This window comes from Lactuca serriola, chromosome 6, assembly GCF_051521515.1.
Source record: "Lactuca serriola cultivar US96UC23 chromosome 6, Lser_US96UC23_V15, whole genome shotgun sequence".
Lineage (NCBI taxonomy): Eukaryota > Viridiplantae > Streptophyta > Magnoliopsida > Asterales > Asteraceae > Lactuca > Lactuca serriola.
In genome coordinates, this window is record NC_136413.1 from 57,665,171 (window position 1) to 57,683,277 (window position 18,107).

Genomic DNA, 18,107 nt, shown 5'->3' on the forward strand with positions numbered 1-18,107 from the left:
TACCCTCCAACAGTACAATTGCTGACTCATCCACCAAACACTTCCGTAACTGAGACACATGGAAAGTGTTGTGGATCTGGCTAAGCTCTGCTAGAAGATCTAACCGATACGCAACCCGACCTACCAGGGCCAAAACCCTAAAGGGTCCAATGAACCTGGGGCCTAGCTTGCCCCTCTTCCGGAACCTGATGACACCCTTCCAGGGTGGCACTTTCAGGGCAATCATCACAAAACCCTAACATCTGTAGGCGAACTAATCCCTCGCGACAAGATCACATTTACTTCATCTGAATTCTGATGTCTCAAGATGGTCTAAATCCCTAACAGACCACTCTTACTGAATCATTATTGATGAAACCCGCGGTGGGTGACTAAGCATTACTTAGCAATCTGTTACTGTAGCACCCGGTTCCTGGTACGTAAATCTTATTTGAAGTATTTCCTTTCTTTTAGCCTTGGACTCGGCGAGTCATAGGTCCGACTCTCCGAGTGGATGCGGGACCCAGGACACGTTTAAGTTGGCGACTCGGCGAGTCCATATCCTGGACTCGGCGAGTCACAGCTGTTGGATGAAACCCTAAGTTTCAGGGGTTTGCACCCTATTTAAACGACTCAACTGCCCCAAGCCAGCCCCCATTCACCCTTAGAGTCCTGTATCCTTCGTTCTAAGTCGTTCCTTGAGAGTTTGAGGCTATTGTGTGTGTTTTTGAAGGTTTTGAAGGAGGAAGGAAGTAGATCCAGAAGAAAGGGGCACCATCCAGGCATTATTGTGTTCTTCCAACAATTCCTTTGAGGTATAACCTGTTCTCCCCATGATTCTATGCTTAATACTTCATTTGGGTCTTTCTTGGTCAAATCCCCAAACTTGTATGTGCATTATGTGTCGTAATAAGATGTTTGGCCTCTGGATCTAGGCAAGATTGAGCTCCAGGAGCTCAGATCTGTTAGCTTTATGGCCCCATGTTGCTTGTTAGCCCTAGATCTACCCTTTTGAGACACTTTGAGCCCTAAAATCCATATTGGTAAATATCCACACGTAAAGTTGGAAACTTTACGTGTGATTCGTATCCTAGAAGTCCAGATCTGTGAATGGCATGGACTAGAATCGAGCAAATCGGTGTATTTAGTGGGTGCATGGCAACGACTCGGCGAGTCGTTCATGTGACTCGGCGAGTCTGTTCGCGAGTCTCCGAGTTTGTCCCCTTTTCGTTGTGTCGAGTGAGCAGTGAGTCACGGGGTGTGACTCGGCGAGTCGGAAGCTGAACTCATCTATGGAGGTACTCGGCGAGTCAATGCCCTGACTCGGCGAGTCCAAGGCAATCTTCATAGATCAAGAACAGACTCGACGAGTTATTCATACAACTCGGGCGAGTCTAAGCATGAGTGTTCATCGGATGAAGATGAACTCGACGAGTTGCTCATACAACTCGGCGAGTAGGATGAAAGACTTGAGTACCTGTTAAGAAGGAGAACTCGTCGAGTCGTCGCCTAACTCGACGAGTAGGAACGGGATTCAGGGCAAGCGTTTGGGTGGGGACTCGGCGAGTTGGAAGGCCAACTCGGCGAGTCGGGTCAACTGGAAGTTGACTCTGATTTTGACTTAGGTCATGATCAGGGGTAAAATGGCCATTTTACCCAAGGGTCATTTAACAGTGTTTGATTGAGTATATTATGGGAATTGCAGCCGGAGGATTTCCGGAGCAGCAGCAACAGCAGTAGACAGTCGGTTCCCGCTCAGTTCAGCAGCTACTTTGAGGTGAGTTACCTTCCAGTAGAGGTAAGTCTAAGGCCACAATGCCGGCCCACCAGTAGGAGTTGTATGACTAGATGATTGTCTCTGTGATATTCATCTAGGGTCGCTACTATTTGTGTATGTTTATGTGCTAGTATGGTATGGTGCTATGTGCTAGGGACAGTAGGGGGAGTTAGTCCCCTAAACATCCGGTCGAAAGGACCGAAGGGGAGGCCAGCACCCAGATATGCTAGGCAGTATCCGGTCGAAAGGACCGAAGGGGAGGCCAGCACCCAGATATGCTAGGCAGTATCCGGTCGAGAGGACCGAAGGGGTAGGTCGGGCACCCATATATGCCTGACAACTTTTGTATGTTATGTGATTATGTGGTATGTGGTACAGTGGGGGAACTCACTAAGCTTTGTGCTTACGTTTTACAGTTTTGGTTTCAGGTACCTCTTCTTCGAAGGGGAAAGAGCTGGCGCGGTAGCGGCACATCACACGCACACATTGGTTTCCGCTTTTACGAGATTTTCTGGGATTCGTACTCTGATATTTTGATGGTTGTATGATTGACTTTTAGACTTGGTTTATGTTTGTTATGACTTGATCAAACAATGTTTTTAACTAGTAATATCTTCTAAAGTAATGTTTAAAAAAAAAAAAAAACGAAATTTTTGGTCGTAAATTTTTGGGTCGTTACAGTTACGCTTATCATACATGAGGTCCTCAAATACCATTACTGCTGGAGACCCAAAACTGTCTGAAACACTGATCTGCCTGAAAACACAGAACTGCCTGAAACACCGACTGTCTGAAACACTGAACTACCCGAACACTGAACTGTCCGAAACCGTATTCTGCCACATGGCTGCTTCCCAACATCTACCGAGACCTACATGGTCTCAATTTTCGCTAATCATCTAAATTATCGGGTTCTAACCCGACTGCGAAGCCAAAGGACTCCCTACTTAGTCGCCTCACACGACTTCTAAACAAAATCCTTCTCTGGAACTATTTGCTACTAATTATCTTGTCACTGTGGCTCTAACGGCCTTCTGGTCTAATTGATTGGTTCCATGCGTCGAATCCTGACGTCATCAAACCCAAGGCTAAAAGTGATTGCTACATGACCATTGGTAGCCTTATGTCATAAATGACCTTAAGCAGTCCACTGCTTCCTTGCTCTTATTGCTATAGTGGCGCTTCCACAGTCTTACCACTTGCTTAACCAGGTCTAATCCGTCAGGGAAATTCCGAAATCCAATCCATGGATTTCCATATCCTCAGCGCTACACCCGAACCGGTGGGTACTACTGTTCTTTCCGCGTCCTAACAACGCACTCACGCTTTCTACCAACCCAGTGAATGCTACGGCTACACCCGCATACTTACAACGCTCTATCACTATCTGGATGCTAGTGAATGCTACGGCTACACCCGCAGACTTACAACACTCTAATACTATCTGGCTGCTAGTGAATGCTACGACTACACCTGCAGACTTAGAACACTCTAATACTATCTGGCTGCTAGTGAATGCTACGGCTACACCCGCAGACTTACAACACTCTAATACTATCTGACTGCTAGTGAATGCTACAGCTACATCCGCAGACTTACAACACTCTAATACTATCTGACTGCTAGTGAATGCTACGACTACACCCGCATACTTACAACACTCTAATATTATCTGACTTCTAGTGAATGCTACAACTACACCCATAGACTTACAACACTCTAATACTATCTGGCTGTTAGTGAATGCTACGGATACACCCGCAGACTTACAACACTTCCCTCACTAACTTGCTGCTGGGGAAATCTACGGCTATTCCGCAGTCCTACTACATTCTCCGTGCTGTCTCTACCACTGACTACTATTCCGAGGGCATCCTGACTCACCTGAGTCCTGCTAGCGATCCTCCAACCTGATTTCCAAAACCAGCCCTTAGTCATCAAATGTTACAACCACCCTGTAGTCTTACATCCTTGCTATACTCGCATCCTGTCGAGAAAATCTTCAGCTTGGTTTCCCCAAACCAATCGTCTACTAATCCCAAATACCAGAACCCGACGTTGGGAAGTTTTCCAAAATTTTCAACTCCTGAACCCAGTCACCCCCTCGGTCTGCTCTCGCTTCCTTCTCGGAGGTCACTAATCCTTCTAAGTCTAGCATGCTACTGACCTTGAATACTTGAAGGGTCCTCCCCCACTTTGATCCTAATACCTTACGACTCAGTGCTTGAAAAGGATTCCCAATCCTTCCTATCATCCACTGACCGATCTGCTGAACACCCCAAGCTTACCACAGCTAGGGATCTAACCGATCTATCCCCAAACGACACCTTCCTGAAACTAGCGAGACACTACCGAGTCTCGCGCATACATGCTACAGTTACTGCATTCAAAGTAACTCGCTCTAAAGGAGACGACCTCTAACTATCATTCTAAAATCCAAGGCATGCAGATGACATATAACTCAATCACAAGCAGGCAACAAAATTCCGAAATATCATTATCAATGCCGATGCAGAACCATAACAATAAAATCATAACATAAGATGATAGAGAGAGGAAGATTCATACCCACAACCTGCTCTAAAGAACCCCCAAATCCTCCTTCCTTCCAAAGCCTGCGATGATACTGAGGCTGCCCCATCCGCTGAGCGGGACAATTTGCCCTGACATGACCAGGCTGTTGGCAACGATGGCATAACTCTACTTCTATTGTGCATTCTTGGAGTCTATGACCCTTCCATCCGCATCTGCCGCACTTAGACTTGCTGCGCACATCATCCCGTGCTCCCTCGCTTCTCGTTCAACCATCTCAACCCTGCGGGTCCATGGCACCAACTACGGCAACGTCCATCTGTCCATCTTGCCGAGCTAGACCGGAAGACCGCTTCCTTTTCCTCAACTGACTATCTTAACCAATCTCCTGTTCCCGGGTCACTGTGACCATTTCATCCATCGCCTAGATAGTTGAGGCCTGCCTCTTGATCCTAGCGACCACTCTATCGGTGACACGCCCAAAGGTGTCTGGTAACTCTTCGCGGAGGGGCCGCGAAACCTTTGCAGCAATCCAATCCTGTAATTGACTCCCCTAAAAACATGGTTCATCATTCACTTTTGACCCCAAACTACAAAAACTAGCGGTAGGATACTCCTTCCAGAAGGATCCCAGAGGTCCACAAGCTTCGGGCTCCAGATGAGCCCCCACCTGCTCTGCTACAATCTTGGCCCGAAAGGCCCTGAGGCGGCTATCCAAAAGCTCCACAATGGTCTCCTTGACCGAACCGAAGATCACAGGAGTCTGATCAATGATGTTGCGCATAATTTCTGCTGAGATAAATTCTCTCATCCGATCATCAAGCTACCCGGCTCCTGAACTGCCAACTGGTATTTCTCGCAACGTCACCATGCTGAACACATATCAAAATAACTATCAAATACACATTACTGCTGCGGAATCATACACACGCTACAAGTTTCCTGGTCTCATCTCGACACCTCTCGAATCGAGTACAGATCCTCTGCTTTCAGTAGTACGGGCCCATACTACCTTCCACATCTATCCGTACTTTCCACAAGAATTGCCTCAACTCCACCAAGTCCCTTCTACTAACACTGCTCTCAGCACTAATATCATCCTAGTCTTGCCTAATGGTATCCTCCACCCTGAACCCAGTCCTCAGCTACTGAAGGTATTTTATAATGCCAATTAGCCACTACCCGAATACCATCACATGTGACGAGGCTCAGATAATCCTTCGAGTAAAGGACTCGTCCCTACAACAGTTTGACTCAAACGAGAGCTGCACAATAGTGCCAAATCCAACACTCTGAGATTATTTAACCTTGGTCACATGTGACTTGCCGCATTCACTTAATGGCTAACTCCCATCAATCAGAGTCCCACAAAGCACAAAGCAAGTAGCATTTAGACAAAAGGAAAATCTAACGAGAACATAATCAAGCAATTATATCCACATAACAAGAATCTATACTAGCATGCAACTCATAAAGCTCATACACATATAACAGGCACATAAGGCATCATTCCTAGATCCTTAGTCCTAATCTAGCATGCTTATTCTACTAAAACTGATAGTCATAACATAAACTTGTATGGGTATTTTGGGAGAACTTACTTGAACTCGGCTGATTGCATGCACCACACCCATTTCTCTTTTCAAAGTTCTTTCCTTTTCTCTAAATTCTTTTCGCTTTTTCTAAAACTCTTTTTCATTTCTAAAAATCCAGTTTTACGAAAATTGCTTTCCTTTTGAAAATTTCCATATCACATCCTCAGTTTGAGTTCAGACACACCCGAGAGTGTGTGCCCGAATCCCTCAAACCAAGGCTCTGATACCAACTTGTAACACCCCAAAAATACAACCCAAAAATTTTTGTTTGAAAAACCTTACTAAACCATAATATTAGATATCAAAAGATAAAAACCATGAATCGTGTATCTCAAATGTCATACTAAACTATCAAATCAAAACTAGTGTCAAGATCATATCAAAATATCAGAGTCAATCTCCCTGGCTAAATTGTGGTGTGTGTGCCATGCTATCATCCCGAGCCCTTCCCTTTGCTAGTTGGAGTACCTGAAACCAAAACTTAAACGGTAAGCACGAAGCTTAGTGAGCTCCCCCAAACTACCACATACCAAAACTTAAACTATTGCTAACTAAACGGACCGACATTATGGCCGTAGACCCGTTCCTACTCGAAGGAAACTCACCTCGTAAGGCTGGCTGCTGAAATGCTGCTCGGGAACTGTCTGATTGCTGCTCCGGTAACTCCCCGGCTACAATTCCCAAAAGACACTTAATCAAACACTAATAACTAATCTTAAGGTAAAATAACTATTTTACCCCCTGGTCAAAGTCAACAATCCATTGACCTGACTCGCCAAGTTGGGCCGCCAACTCATTGAGTCCCTATCTTTCCTTCTACTCCCCTTCCCGACTCTACTCGTCGAGTTTAACCAAAACTCGACAAGTTCTCCTTCTTTACTGATATCCTACCAACCTTCATCCGACTCGCCGAGTTGTATGATCAACTCGTCGAGTTCACCTTCAACGTAAGAAGACGTCCAGTCTGTGACTCGCCGAGTTGTATGAACAACTCGTCGAGTCTGTTCTTACGGGTAAGGAGATTGCCTTGGACTCGCCGAGTCAGGGCGTAGACTCGCCGAGTCCCTCTAGACTCAGATCCATGTCTTAACTCACTGAGTATTTACTCCACTCACTAAACATACTCGCTACTACTGAACAGGGAATCTAAGACTCGTGACCTGACTCGCCGAGTCAGAAGAACGACTCGCCGAGTCCTTTGCATGTAGTTTCTATTCAGTCGATTCTAATCAGTTTTATTGTATCCAATTCATAGATCAGGGTTTCTGGGACTATCTGAACACGTAAAGTTGCTAACTTTACGTGTATCTATGATGCAATGAAACAATAACACTCAAACTTGGCTATTATGGGGGTTACTTGACTAGAACAAAGCCATGGCTGCCAAAAGGTGGCCTTCTTGAGCTCCTGGAACTCAAGAGAGGCTAGATCCGTGATATGGCTTGATTACAAAGCTTCATCACTAGGGATTTGGGGTTTTTGAGCTCAAAACCATCAATTTGGGGACAAACTAGATCTAGCAGTACAATAACCAAGATGAAAGCTTTATTACCAGAAAGGATGGCCAAAGAGGAGTATAATCTGGATCTACTTCTTCTTCCTTGAGTTCTTCCACCTTCTCCTTCTTCTTCTTGCTCAACAATGCACCAAGATTCCTTCACAAGGGCAAAGATCACTCACACACACTTCAAGGAGGCTAGGGTTTCGAGAATAAGTCTCTGAGAGGTGAAGGAGGCTGGTTTGGGGCTATAATGGTGTTTAAATATGGTACACACCCTGAAAATTAGGGCTTCATCCAGACTGGCGGACTCGCCGAGTCCGGAATATGGACTCGTCGAGTCGCCACGCCAACTTCACATGCTGACCTGCTGCTACTCGACGAGTTAGGGCCGCTGACTCATCGAGTAGCTTCTGAAATAAGAAGGAAAAATAATACTTTAAATGCGCACTAGGAACAGGGCGTTACATGCAATTTCGAACTTATTTTGTAAAGATTTTTGGTAGTCAGGGGTGTTTGGTATCATTTGGACTTATCATGAATGGATTTTGAAAATGGAGGGCTGTTTGGTAAATTTCGGACTTGGTTTGAAAGGAAATTCAGAAGGCAGGGTATAAATGGTAAATATTGGACTTTGTTTGAAGAGATTGGGAATGGGAAGGACTAGTTCTGCCATTTTCATTATAGGTTGCATGAAGACAGGATTTAAGACCCGATGCCCCCATACCGTCGAATGGAGAGCCCATGTAACCCTAACCCAAATCATTCCTCCCTGCCGCCATCTTAACTTCCTCATTCCGACGCCGCACCACTACTCCATTCCTCTCATGTTTTCGAGCCACCGCTGTGCCAATCCGTTGAAGACAAAGTCACCTTTGGACGTCATGGTGGCGGGAGATCGGAAGGAACTCACCCTCGGGGTGTTGCTGATGCTATTTTCGGTGGAAGCCGCCACCTCTTTGCATCTTCTTCTGTCCGCCACCACCATTGTTGAGGTCCCAACTAACCACCGACGACGGGCCTTAAGGCCGATACTACCGCTGCTGTTGCATTTTCCTTCCTCCGTGCCTCTTCTTCTCCTTCTTTCTGTCACCATCCGTAGTTGATGCCGTCGTGCTGTTGCCGCCGGTCATACCAAGAACGAAGAACGCGAAAACAAATCTTTATCCAAATTAATCATATGTGATTAAATACATATAATCACATGTGATTATATGAATCTAATCACATATGATTTATGTGGACATAATTCATTTTTGCTTTGTCGATTCAATAGTTGTTGTCATGTATTTTATTACATGTGATTATATGTATAATCGTATGTGATTAAGTATATGAGCACAACTATTGAATCGAGAAGGAAAAAATAAATCTTGTCCACCTCAAATCATATGTGATTATATACATATAACCACATGTCATTAATTACACAAAAGCAATTATTCAGTCGAAACCGCAAAAATAAATATTGTCTACATAAATCGTATCTGATTAAATACATATAATCACTTGTGATTATATGTATCCAATCATATATGATTTATGTGGATGAGATTCATTGTCACATTCTCGATTCATTAATTGTTCTTTGTCCACTATAATCATATGTGATTAAATACATATAATCATATGTGATTATATGTATCTAGTCACATATGATTTATACCGTATAAATCATATGTGACTAGATACATATAATCACATATGATTATATACACAAGAACAACTATTGAATCGAGAACACAAAGATAAATATCGTCCATATATATCATATGTGATTAAATGCATATAATTACATGTGATTATATGTATCTAATCACATAGAATTTATGTGGAAAATATTTATTTTCGCGTTCTCGATTCAGTTGTTGTTCTTGTGTGCTTAATTACATGAAATTATATGTATCTAATTAGATATGATTTATATGGACAATAGTCATTTTCACATTCTTGTTCAATAGTTGTTCTTGTAAATTTAGTCACATATGATTTTTGTACACAAGATTTATTTTCGCCTTTTTGATTAAATAGTTTTTCTTTTTCCACATTAATCATATGTGATTAATACATAAAATCACATATGATTAAATACATAAGAAAAAATATTGAATCATGAATATTATCAATATAAATCATATGTGATTTGATACATATAATCACATGTGATTAAGTACATGAGTACAACTATTGAACTGAGAAAGAAATAATGAATCTTGTCCACATAAATCATATGTGATTAAATATGTTAGAACAATTATTGAATCGACACAAGAATAAATATTTTCCATACGAATCATATGTGATTAAATAAATATAATCACATGTGATTAAATACACAAGAACAATTATTGACAAGTGAAAACAAATATTGTCCATGTAAATCATATGTGATTAAATACATATAATCACATGTGATTTAATACATGATGCCAATTATTAAATCGAAGACACGAAAATAATACGGCCCACGTAAATAATATTTTATTAAATACATATAATCACGTGTAATTATATGTATCTAATCACATATGATTTACATGAACAATATTCATTTTTGAATTCTTGATTCACTAGTTTTTCACGTGTATTTAATCACATGTGATTATATGTATTTAATAACATATAAATCACATATGATTCGATACATATAATCACATGTGACTCGATACATATAATCACATGTTATTATATACACGAGAAAAACTAATGAATCAAAAACACAATAACAAATCTTTGTAGGTGGGGGTGGGGTGATGGCGACAGGTGGTGGAGGCGGGGTGGTGGTGGTGTGTGGTGATTGGTGGTGGTGGGTGGGTGGTTGCAATTGGTGGTGATAGTGATGGGTGATGGTTTTGGTGGGTGGTGGGTGGGTGTGGGTAGTGGTGGTGGGTGGGTGGTGGTTGGTGGTGGTGGCGGGTGGTGGGTAGTGGTTGGTGGTGGTGGGTAGTTATGGGTGGTAGGTAGTGGTTGTTGGGTGTGGTGGCAGGCGGTTATGATGGGTGGTGGCGACGGGTGGTGGTGGTTGGGTGGTGATGGTGGTGGTGGTGGCGGGTGGTGGTTGTTGTTGTTGTTGTTGGTGGTTGGTAATGATGGGTGGTGGGTGGTGGTTGGTGGTGGTGGTTAGTAATGAGTGGTGATGGCGGGTGGTAGTGGTGAGTGGTGAGTGGTGTTAGTTAGTGAGTTTTTTAATTGTTTGTAACTATTTTTTGATTTATATAAATATTATTTTATAATTTTAATTAAAAAATTGTGTGGTCCAAATTTGTTCTCAAATGTTCTCGCGATAAGAAATGTTCTTGATTGAACGCTTCCCCCCCCTCTATATATATATATATATATATATATATATATATATATATATATATATTGTAACACTCCGTTTATTTATTTAATAAATAAATAAATTAACGAATGAATTGAATCCCTAAAATAAATAATTATATAGCAAGGTGATGGTCTCGAGGAGTTAACTGTCATAATTTTAGAAGGTGGGGATTAAAGTGTAAAATTTGGACTTAAATTGTAAGTAATATTGAAGACAGGGGCTGCTTGGTAACAATTAGGACTCAATATGAAAGGAATTATGGAAGCAAGGGATAAAATGTAAATTCCGGATTTATATTGTGAAGATTTATGGAATCAGGGGTTAAAAAGGTAAATCTTGGGTCTGTTTTGAAAGAAAATGGGGAAAGAGGGACTGTTTGTGTAAACATGGGAGGAAGTTTGGATGATGCGGGATATATAAACCCGCTACACACTGAAACCCTAAACCTAAGGAGCAGCCGCTGGGTGATCTTCCAGCGGCCAACCTCGTGTCCAGCCGCCATTGTCGTCGGAGTCGGGAACCACCGGTCGAAGCGCTGCTATCTCCGTTCTGCTATCGGCGAGGGAGAGAAATCGATGACCGTTGCCGCCACACCTCTACCTTTCTTCTTCTCCTTCTGTTCTGTCTCCGTTCGTAGTCGTTCATGGTGGTCTCCGACGCCTCAACTGCCCTTTCTCTTGATGTGACTTCGCAGCAGTCGCTCGCTGTTGCTACCGTCGTTGTTCCATGCGGTGGTTCTGCTATGTTTTCGGTGCCGCCGCCACAGCGAGGGAAGCTCTTTCGGGTGGCTTCTTTGTGTTGTATCTCATGCAGTGGGTGTATCGACTTTAAGCCGTGTGTGGGAGATATTGGCTGGAAAACGCATGAAGACCACCATGGCAGCCAACCATGGTGGCTGCCGTCATCAACACCGTTGTAGAACGGCAGTCATCGCCGCCTTTCCATTCCTGCCGCCTCAAGATTGCCAATGGGGTGCGTTTTTGTGTTCAAAGTGGGTTGTGTGTGCTAGGTTTTGCTGCTATAAGACGAGAGGTGTATGTGAGTGGGTTTAATTAGCCGGAAAAGCCACCACCACCACCGTGAGGTAGTGGCTGCCACCATCTACCACCGCCGGCCACCACAAGGTGGTTGTGCGTGTGTATGTGTGTTGTATTAGTGTGTGTGTTCTTTGGGGTTTCGTATTGTACATTGTAACAAAAAAATGGAATAATGAGAAAGGAATTTGAAACCACCACAGTGAGGTGGTGGCTGCCGCCACCGGCCGCCGTGTCAGGTGGCGGTGTGCTTTAATGGTGTTTGGACTCGTTTGGATGATTGGACAAGGGACCAAGAAACCCTAATGGTCCCAATGAGGCTTAATGGGCTTAATGAACCCTAATGGGCCCAATGATGCTTAATGGACCCAAAAGCCCAAACATGTGACTAATGGGTGTAATAAACCCTAATTGGCCTAAAGAAAACCCTAATGGGCTTAAGGACTTGGTTTTGGGCCTATTGGGCTAAGATGGGGTTGGAAACCCTAATTAGGGTTTAGAAAACCCTAATATTGGATTTATGGGATTGGACTTATTGGGACCCACTTTTGGGCCATTGGAATGGAATTGTGTGATTAAGCCTAATCACACCATATGACTTATTTAAAAGAATGATGGACTTAATGGATTAGGTCCTTAATGGGTTAAGTGAGAAACACTTAACCCTAATCATCATTTTATGTGAAAACCCTAATTTCACTTGGGTTTATTATTGGGCCTTCATGATTGGATTATTATTGGGCCATCCAAAGTTAAGCAATTGGACTAGAATAATTAATGGGCTTGAGGAGTTAGGCCCAATTTGGAAAATTGGGCCATAGTCTGGGCCTTAATGATTATATGTGATGTTGGGCCTTAGAATAAAGTCATGTAAGGGGTTTTGGCCTAATTTGGAAAATTGGGCCATATGTTGGGCTTTGAGCCATAGTTGGACTTTTAGACCTTTAGATTGGGCTTTGGGCTTGAATAAGCCAAGATAGGGGTAATGTGGTAATTACCCAAAGCATGTACTCATGGTTATGAAGTGGAACCCAATTATTAATTGGGTAATGTTTTGATATTGACAGACCGAGAATCTGTCATCCAGCAGCTGGGGTTGAGTCTGCGGGACATCAGCAGTGTGGGGTTGAGTCTTCGGGACTTCAGCAGTGCGAGGTGAGTTACCTTCCAGTAGGAGTGGGTCTACGGCCACAATGCCGACCCACTAATAAGAGTTATTTGTTAGATGATTGTCTTTGTGATAATTATCTGGTGTGTTGTTATCTGATATGCTTTATGTGCTAGGATGCTATGACATATGTGTTAGTAGTGGTAGGGCTGATATAGCCCATAGTTACCGGTTGAAAGATACCGAAGGGGTAGATAGTACCCGTGCATGCCTAGCACTATGATCATAAATGTTATTATGTGATAGTGGTCGGGGGTGAAATAGTCCCCGATTACCGGTTGAAAGATACCAAAGGTAGTTACCGGTTGAAAGATACTGAAGGGATAGACAGAACCCATGTATGATATGCTATTAAGTGACCAGTATGGTTATGATATGCCATTATGTGATTCCGTATGTTTATGTTATGTTATCATGGAGCCAATATGTTATTATGTGATAGTGGTAGGGGGTGAAATAGTCCCCGATTACCGGTTGAAAGATACCGATGACGGTTACCGGTTGAAAGACACCGATGACAGATACCGGTTGAAAGATACCGATGACAGATACCGGTTGAAAGATACCGAAGGGGTATACAGAACCCATGCAATGCTTATCTATTTGTTTATGATATGTTGGTATGTGATCATTATGTTATGATGTTAGTATGTGATCAGTATGTTATGATGTTAGTATGTGATCAGTATGTTTATGATATATTGTTATGTGATGGTGGTAGGGGTGAAATAGTCCCCGGTTACCGGTTGAAAGATACCGATGACAGATACCGGTTGAAAGATACCAATGGTACTATGTGGTATGTGGTATGATGGGGGAACTCACTAAGGTTCGTGCTTACGGTTTATAGTTTTGGTTTCAGGTGCTTTGTTTTCAAAGGAAAGGAGCCGGTTCGATCGCAGCGCATCACACTATGTTTTCCGCACATGAGATCGTTGGGATTACACTCTGATACGCTTTTATGATAAAATGCTTTGATTATTGTCACTTGGGTTTTATGTAATAACCTAATTAAAAACGAAATTTTTGGCCTTGAATTTTGGGATGTTATATATATATATATATATATATATATATATATATATATATATAGAGAGAGAGAGAGAGAGAGAGAGAGAAAGAGAGAGAGAGAGAGTTAGGTTCAATTGTTTCTAGCATCTATTGTGTGCATATATGATTGATTTTGGACCAGTCATTTTAGTTATTTTAAGAAAGTAATTAATGCATATTAAATGCTGAAAGTTTAATTAATACTCATAATATCTTCAACATGTAATATGCATTAATTATTTTCTTAAAATAATTAAAATGATTGGTACAGAATTAATCCTACATGCACAAATAGATAGTTAGAACATAATAACCTAACTATATATATATATATATATATATATATATATATATATATATATATATATATATATATATATATATATATATATATATATATATAGGTTCAGGTTCATTTGAGACCATTCTAATTTTGTGAGACCGTGAGACCAAATCTAAAAATAATTTTAAAATGCAAAATAAATGGAAAAATCCAAAAATTCTTTTTTTAAATGTTATTTTCGGAACTTGAATTAACTAAAAAAAATATTAAAAAAATATAAAAAAAATAAAAATAAATAAAAAAAAATCCGTTTTTTTTTTTTTTAAAAATACGTGAAATATTCTAAATAGAATATTTCACTGACATATTCTAAAAAATAATTTTAAAATGCAAAATAAATGGAAAAATCTAAAAATTCTTTTTTTAAATATTATTTTCGGAACTTGAATTAACTAAAAAAAATTAAAAAAAAAAAAAATTCTATTTTTTTTGAAAAATACGTGAAATATTCTAAATAGAATATTACACTCTACATATTCTAAAAATAATTTTAAAATGCAAAATAAATGGAAAAATCAAAAAATTCTTTTTTTAAATATTATTTTCGGAACATGAATTAACTAAAAAAAAATAAAAAAAAAATAAAAAAAAATAAACAAATGCGTCTCACGGTCTCACAAAATATAAGTGGTCTCAAATGAACCTAACCCTATATATATATATATATATATATATATATATATATATATATATATATATATATATATATATATATATATATATATATATATATAGTCCCGAAATATATAACATATGTGTGGCATGCATGCGTTGAGCGAAGTCACTCGCAACTTCTTCTTTTTGAAGTGTTCCATCACATGGTTAACTTCTTTGACGGGTCATTCTTTGTATGGTGAGATTTTCATTGGTGGGATCAAGGGACGGATGAAAAATATGAACCGTTATCTAACATATGTGTGGCATGCATAAGTCAAAGAAAGTCACTGTCAGCTTCTTCTCTTTGAAGTGTTCCATCACATGGTTAACTTTTCTGAAGGGGTTCATTCTTTGTATATATATTATATGGTGAGATTTTCATTTGTGGGATGAAGTTTCACAGATGAAACTTGAGCCCTTATTTGCTATTTAAACTCTTAATTTCATATATTGCATTCGACCAAAGATATATTAGTTTTTAAGTCTTTGGCAAGAGAAATCCAAGATTTGCATCTCATAAAACCATCTCCTTTCCTGTGAAGGAACATAATCATGAGTTTTCGCCACCAATTCTCCCCACCTTGTGATTATGATCAACGACAATTGGAATGGGCCTATGCATTAAAAGCGAAGTTGGACGATCAAGAAAGGTACAGTTCACCTATGCCATTGATTGGGATGTATATCGCAGTAGCATCTCTATTCTGCATCCTTGCAATGGCGGCTGATCTATTACACGGTATGAAGAACAGAAAGCTATGGTTTCCGTGTAAATATTTCACTGTGAATGCTGCTTCTCTCACTGTGATAGCTGTTGCAATAAAGCTACCCATGGATCTAACTAATCTAATGCCAGGCTATGTTGACCAGGCTGCAAAGCTTGGAAGCCTAGGCTTTATGTGCACCATGATGGTTAATTTATTGCCTTCTCTTGCATCCATGGACAACAAGGAGCTTGTCACAAACATGATGGCTTTAGGTGTTCTTGTACTGACCTTGGTTGGGAATGTCTGCATTCAAATAAACACCGGAGTTCTATCATATCATGAAAGTAGCGATCCCTACTATTTGCACCTTCATTATAAAGAAATCTCCCCATCTTTCTCACGTTTAGAAGGCAATGGTTTGATAGCAACTATTTATGCGGGTATGCTACTCATGTTGCTGATAATATTTGCATGTTCATCTATAGCCATTCTAAAGTCAAAGCAAATTCTGGAATCGAAATACCATGAAGCTCATGAAAAAGCTATAAAAGATCATCAAGAGCTTCAGCAACAAGGACAATTAACTGTTGAGAAGCTAAAGAAGCATGTGAGCAACTACTGGATCATGGCAAGAACCGGAAGCCCCCAATTCATGACAGCTTGTTCTGCTACAACCGCTGCTTCTGGGGTAATATGTGCTTTTAGCACCATCTTACATATTGTTATTATGGTTTCCAATATTAGATCTCTAACAGACTACAAGTCGGATTATAAGTGGTCGATGTCAGTGATTTTCATTATACAGTTTATTGGAGTCATTGTGGGTACCATTGCCCCACTTTCTAGATGTTTTGCAGTTTTAAGCTTTAAGTTGTCGGTAAAATGGATTTGGAACAATATCAAGGTCTTTAAAGTAGAAAGCTACTGGACTCAAAAGTTGTATGATTGGAAACTGAGTAGCACACCATTCCCATATTTACAAATTCTTGTTCTCAACATTTGTATAGGATTTCAAAAGACAGTGGTAGTAGCATGCAAAATGATAGCTTTGATTCCAATTTTCTCTGTGATATGTGTCTTGTATTGTTTCCAATTTTGGAAGCGGTTAAAGGCCATGTTTAAGGCGTCGAGCGTTGTGTTGGTACAAAATCCTGAGCAATTACAAGAAGGAAATGAAAATCTTAGTTGCTACGTTTTACAACTTCAAGAGGATATAGAGTTTGCTGAGAGAACATTGAAAGGCATTTTAAAATCTGTGAACCTTTTGATCCAAAAGGCTGAAAAACAACAACCTAACAATCTTATGAAGCTTCTTGCGGAATCTAGAGGCTTTGAAGGGGTTGGAAAGTTTGAAAGCCATCGTGTCCCTCCTTTAGTTGCAGAAGAATATCTGAATTGTTGGAGTTTGTCGTTGGTAACTCTCACATCCATCGCCATGTCTCTTCCGAACATCCAAAAGAACAAAGTCGATTGGTTGGTGAGTGGTGTGAGTGAAGGTCTTGTATATGTCAGACTTGTGGAAGGAACCCTCAATGCTACTGATAATCATGTAAGCATTCAAAAGGCGGCTAAAACTTTGTGGGTAGAAGTTGAAGTCTACCACAAGTGGTTAGGACACAAGCTGCCAAAACCTAATCCTAAAGTGAATACACCGGGATATATTCTTCAATGGTTAAGGGATACAGCTAAAAACAAGGCCAATGAGGTGGAAAGCAAAAATGATAACTCCAAATACAAGTCTATTTGTGCCAATTCAATGTATCGTATCACCGAAACAATCCTGCTCTCATACCACGACAACATTGACGAGATTAGCCAAGAGGAACTATTTGCAGAGTTATCATCAATGATCGCTGATATATTAGCTGCTTGTCTCACCAACTTACCTCAAGTCATTGCAATGAAATGCCATGAAAATGCCATAGAAAAAAGGGAGGCGAGTGTCCAAGCTGCAACCCAACTTCTAGGCGAGACTACACAGATAATCAACAGCCTTCAAGTTCGTGAACTTCCAAGTTTGAATCCAGACGAGTTAGCGTTTATTGACAAGTGGCGTGCTTACTTAAGCAACCCCTTTCCTTAATAAACAGTACTTTAATTTGAGTACCCAAGTTTGTTTTATAAAGATTTGTTATAATTTCTTTTCCTTTCGCAAAAGATTATGTAATTTTCCTTTAATGCTTGTTGTGTTAAGACTTGAATATGAACAGAGAAGTTGTGGCCAATATGTTATTCACCGGCAACACCCTCCACCTAAAAAAAGTATTCTGAATTGAGTGGCCATGCACCTTCACCAAGTCTGTATCATTAGCATTCAGAAAGCACGTTGAGTTTGTGTTTATAGTTAATTTCCATGTTGAGTTTGGAATGGCCCACAATGGTATCTCATTTTCCATAGTTGTGTCTTGATAACTGTAACACCCTTAAATTGGAAATTAGAAT

The 18,107-nt window shown here is 40.7% G+C and overlaps 1 protein-coding gene across 1 annotated transcript; it reads left to right on the forward strand.

Annotated features, from left to right (window-relative positions):
- The first annotated feature begins 15,510 nt into the window (after positions 1–15,510).
- On the forward strand, positions 15,511–17,748 carry LOC145059793 (uncharacterized). Its single transcript, XM_079007577.1, has one exon. The coding sequence runs from the start codon at positions 15,511–15,513 to the stop codon at positions 17,746–17,748; it is 2,238 nt and encodes a 745-aa protein (XP_078863703.1).
- Positions 17,749–18,107: the final 359 nt, after the last annotated feature.

Coding starts and splice junctions, on each gene's coding strand:
- LOC145059793 (XM_079007577.1), top strand. CDS start 15,511: ATGAGTTTTCGCCACCAATTCTCCCCACCTTGTGATTATGATCAACGA.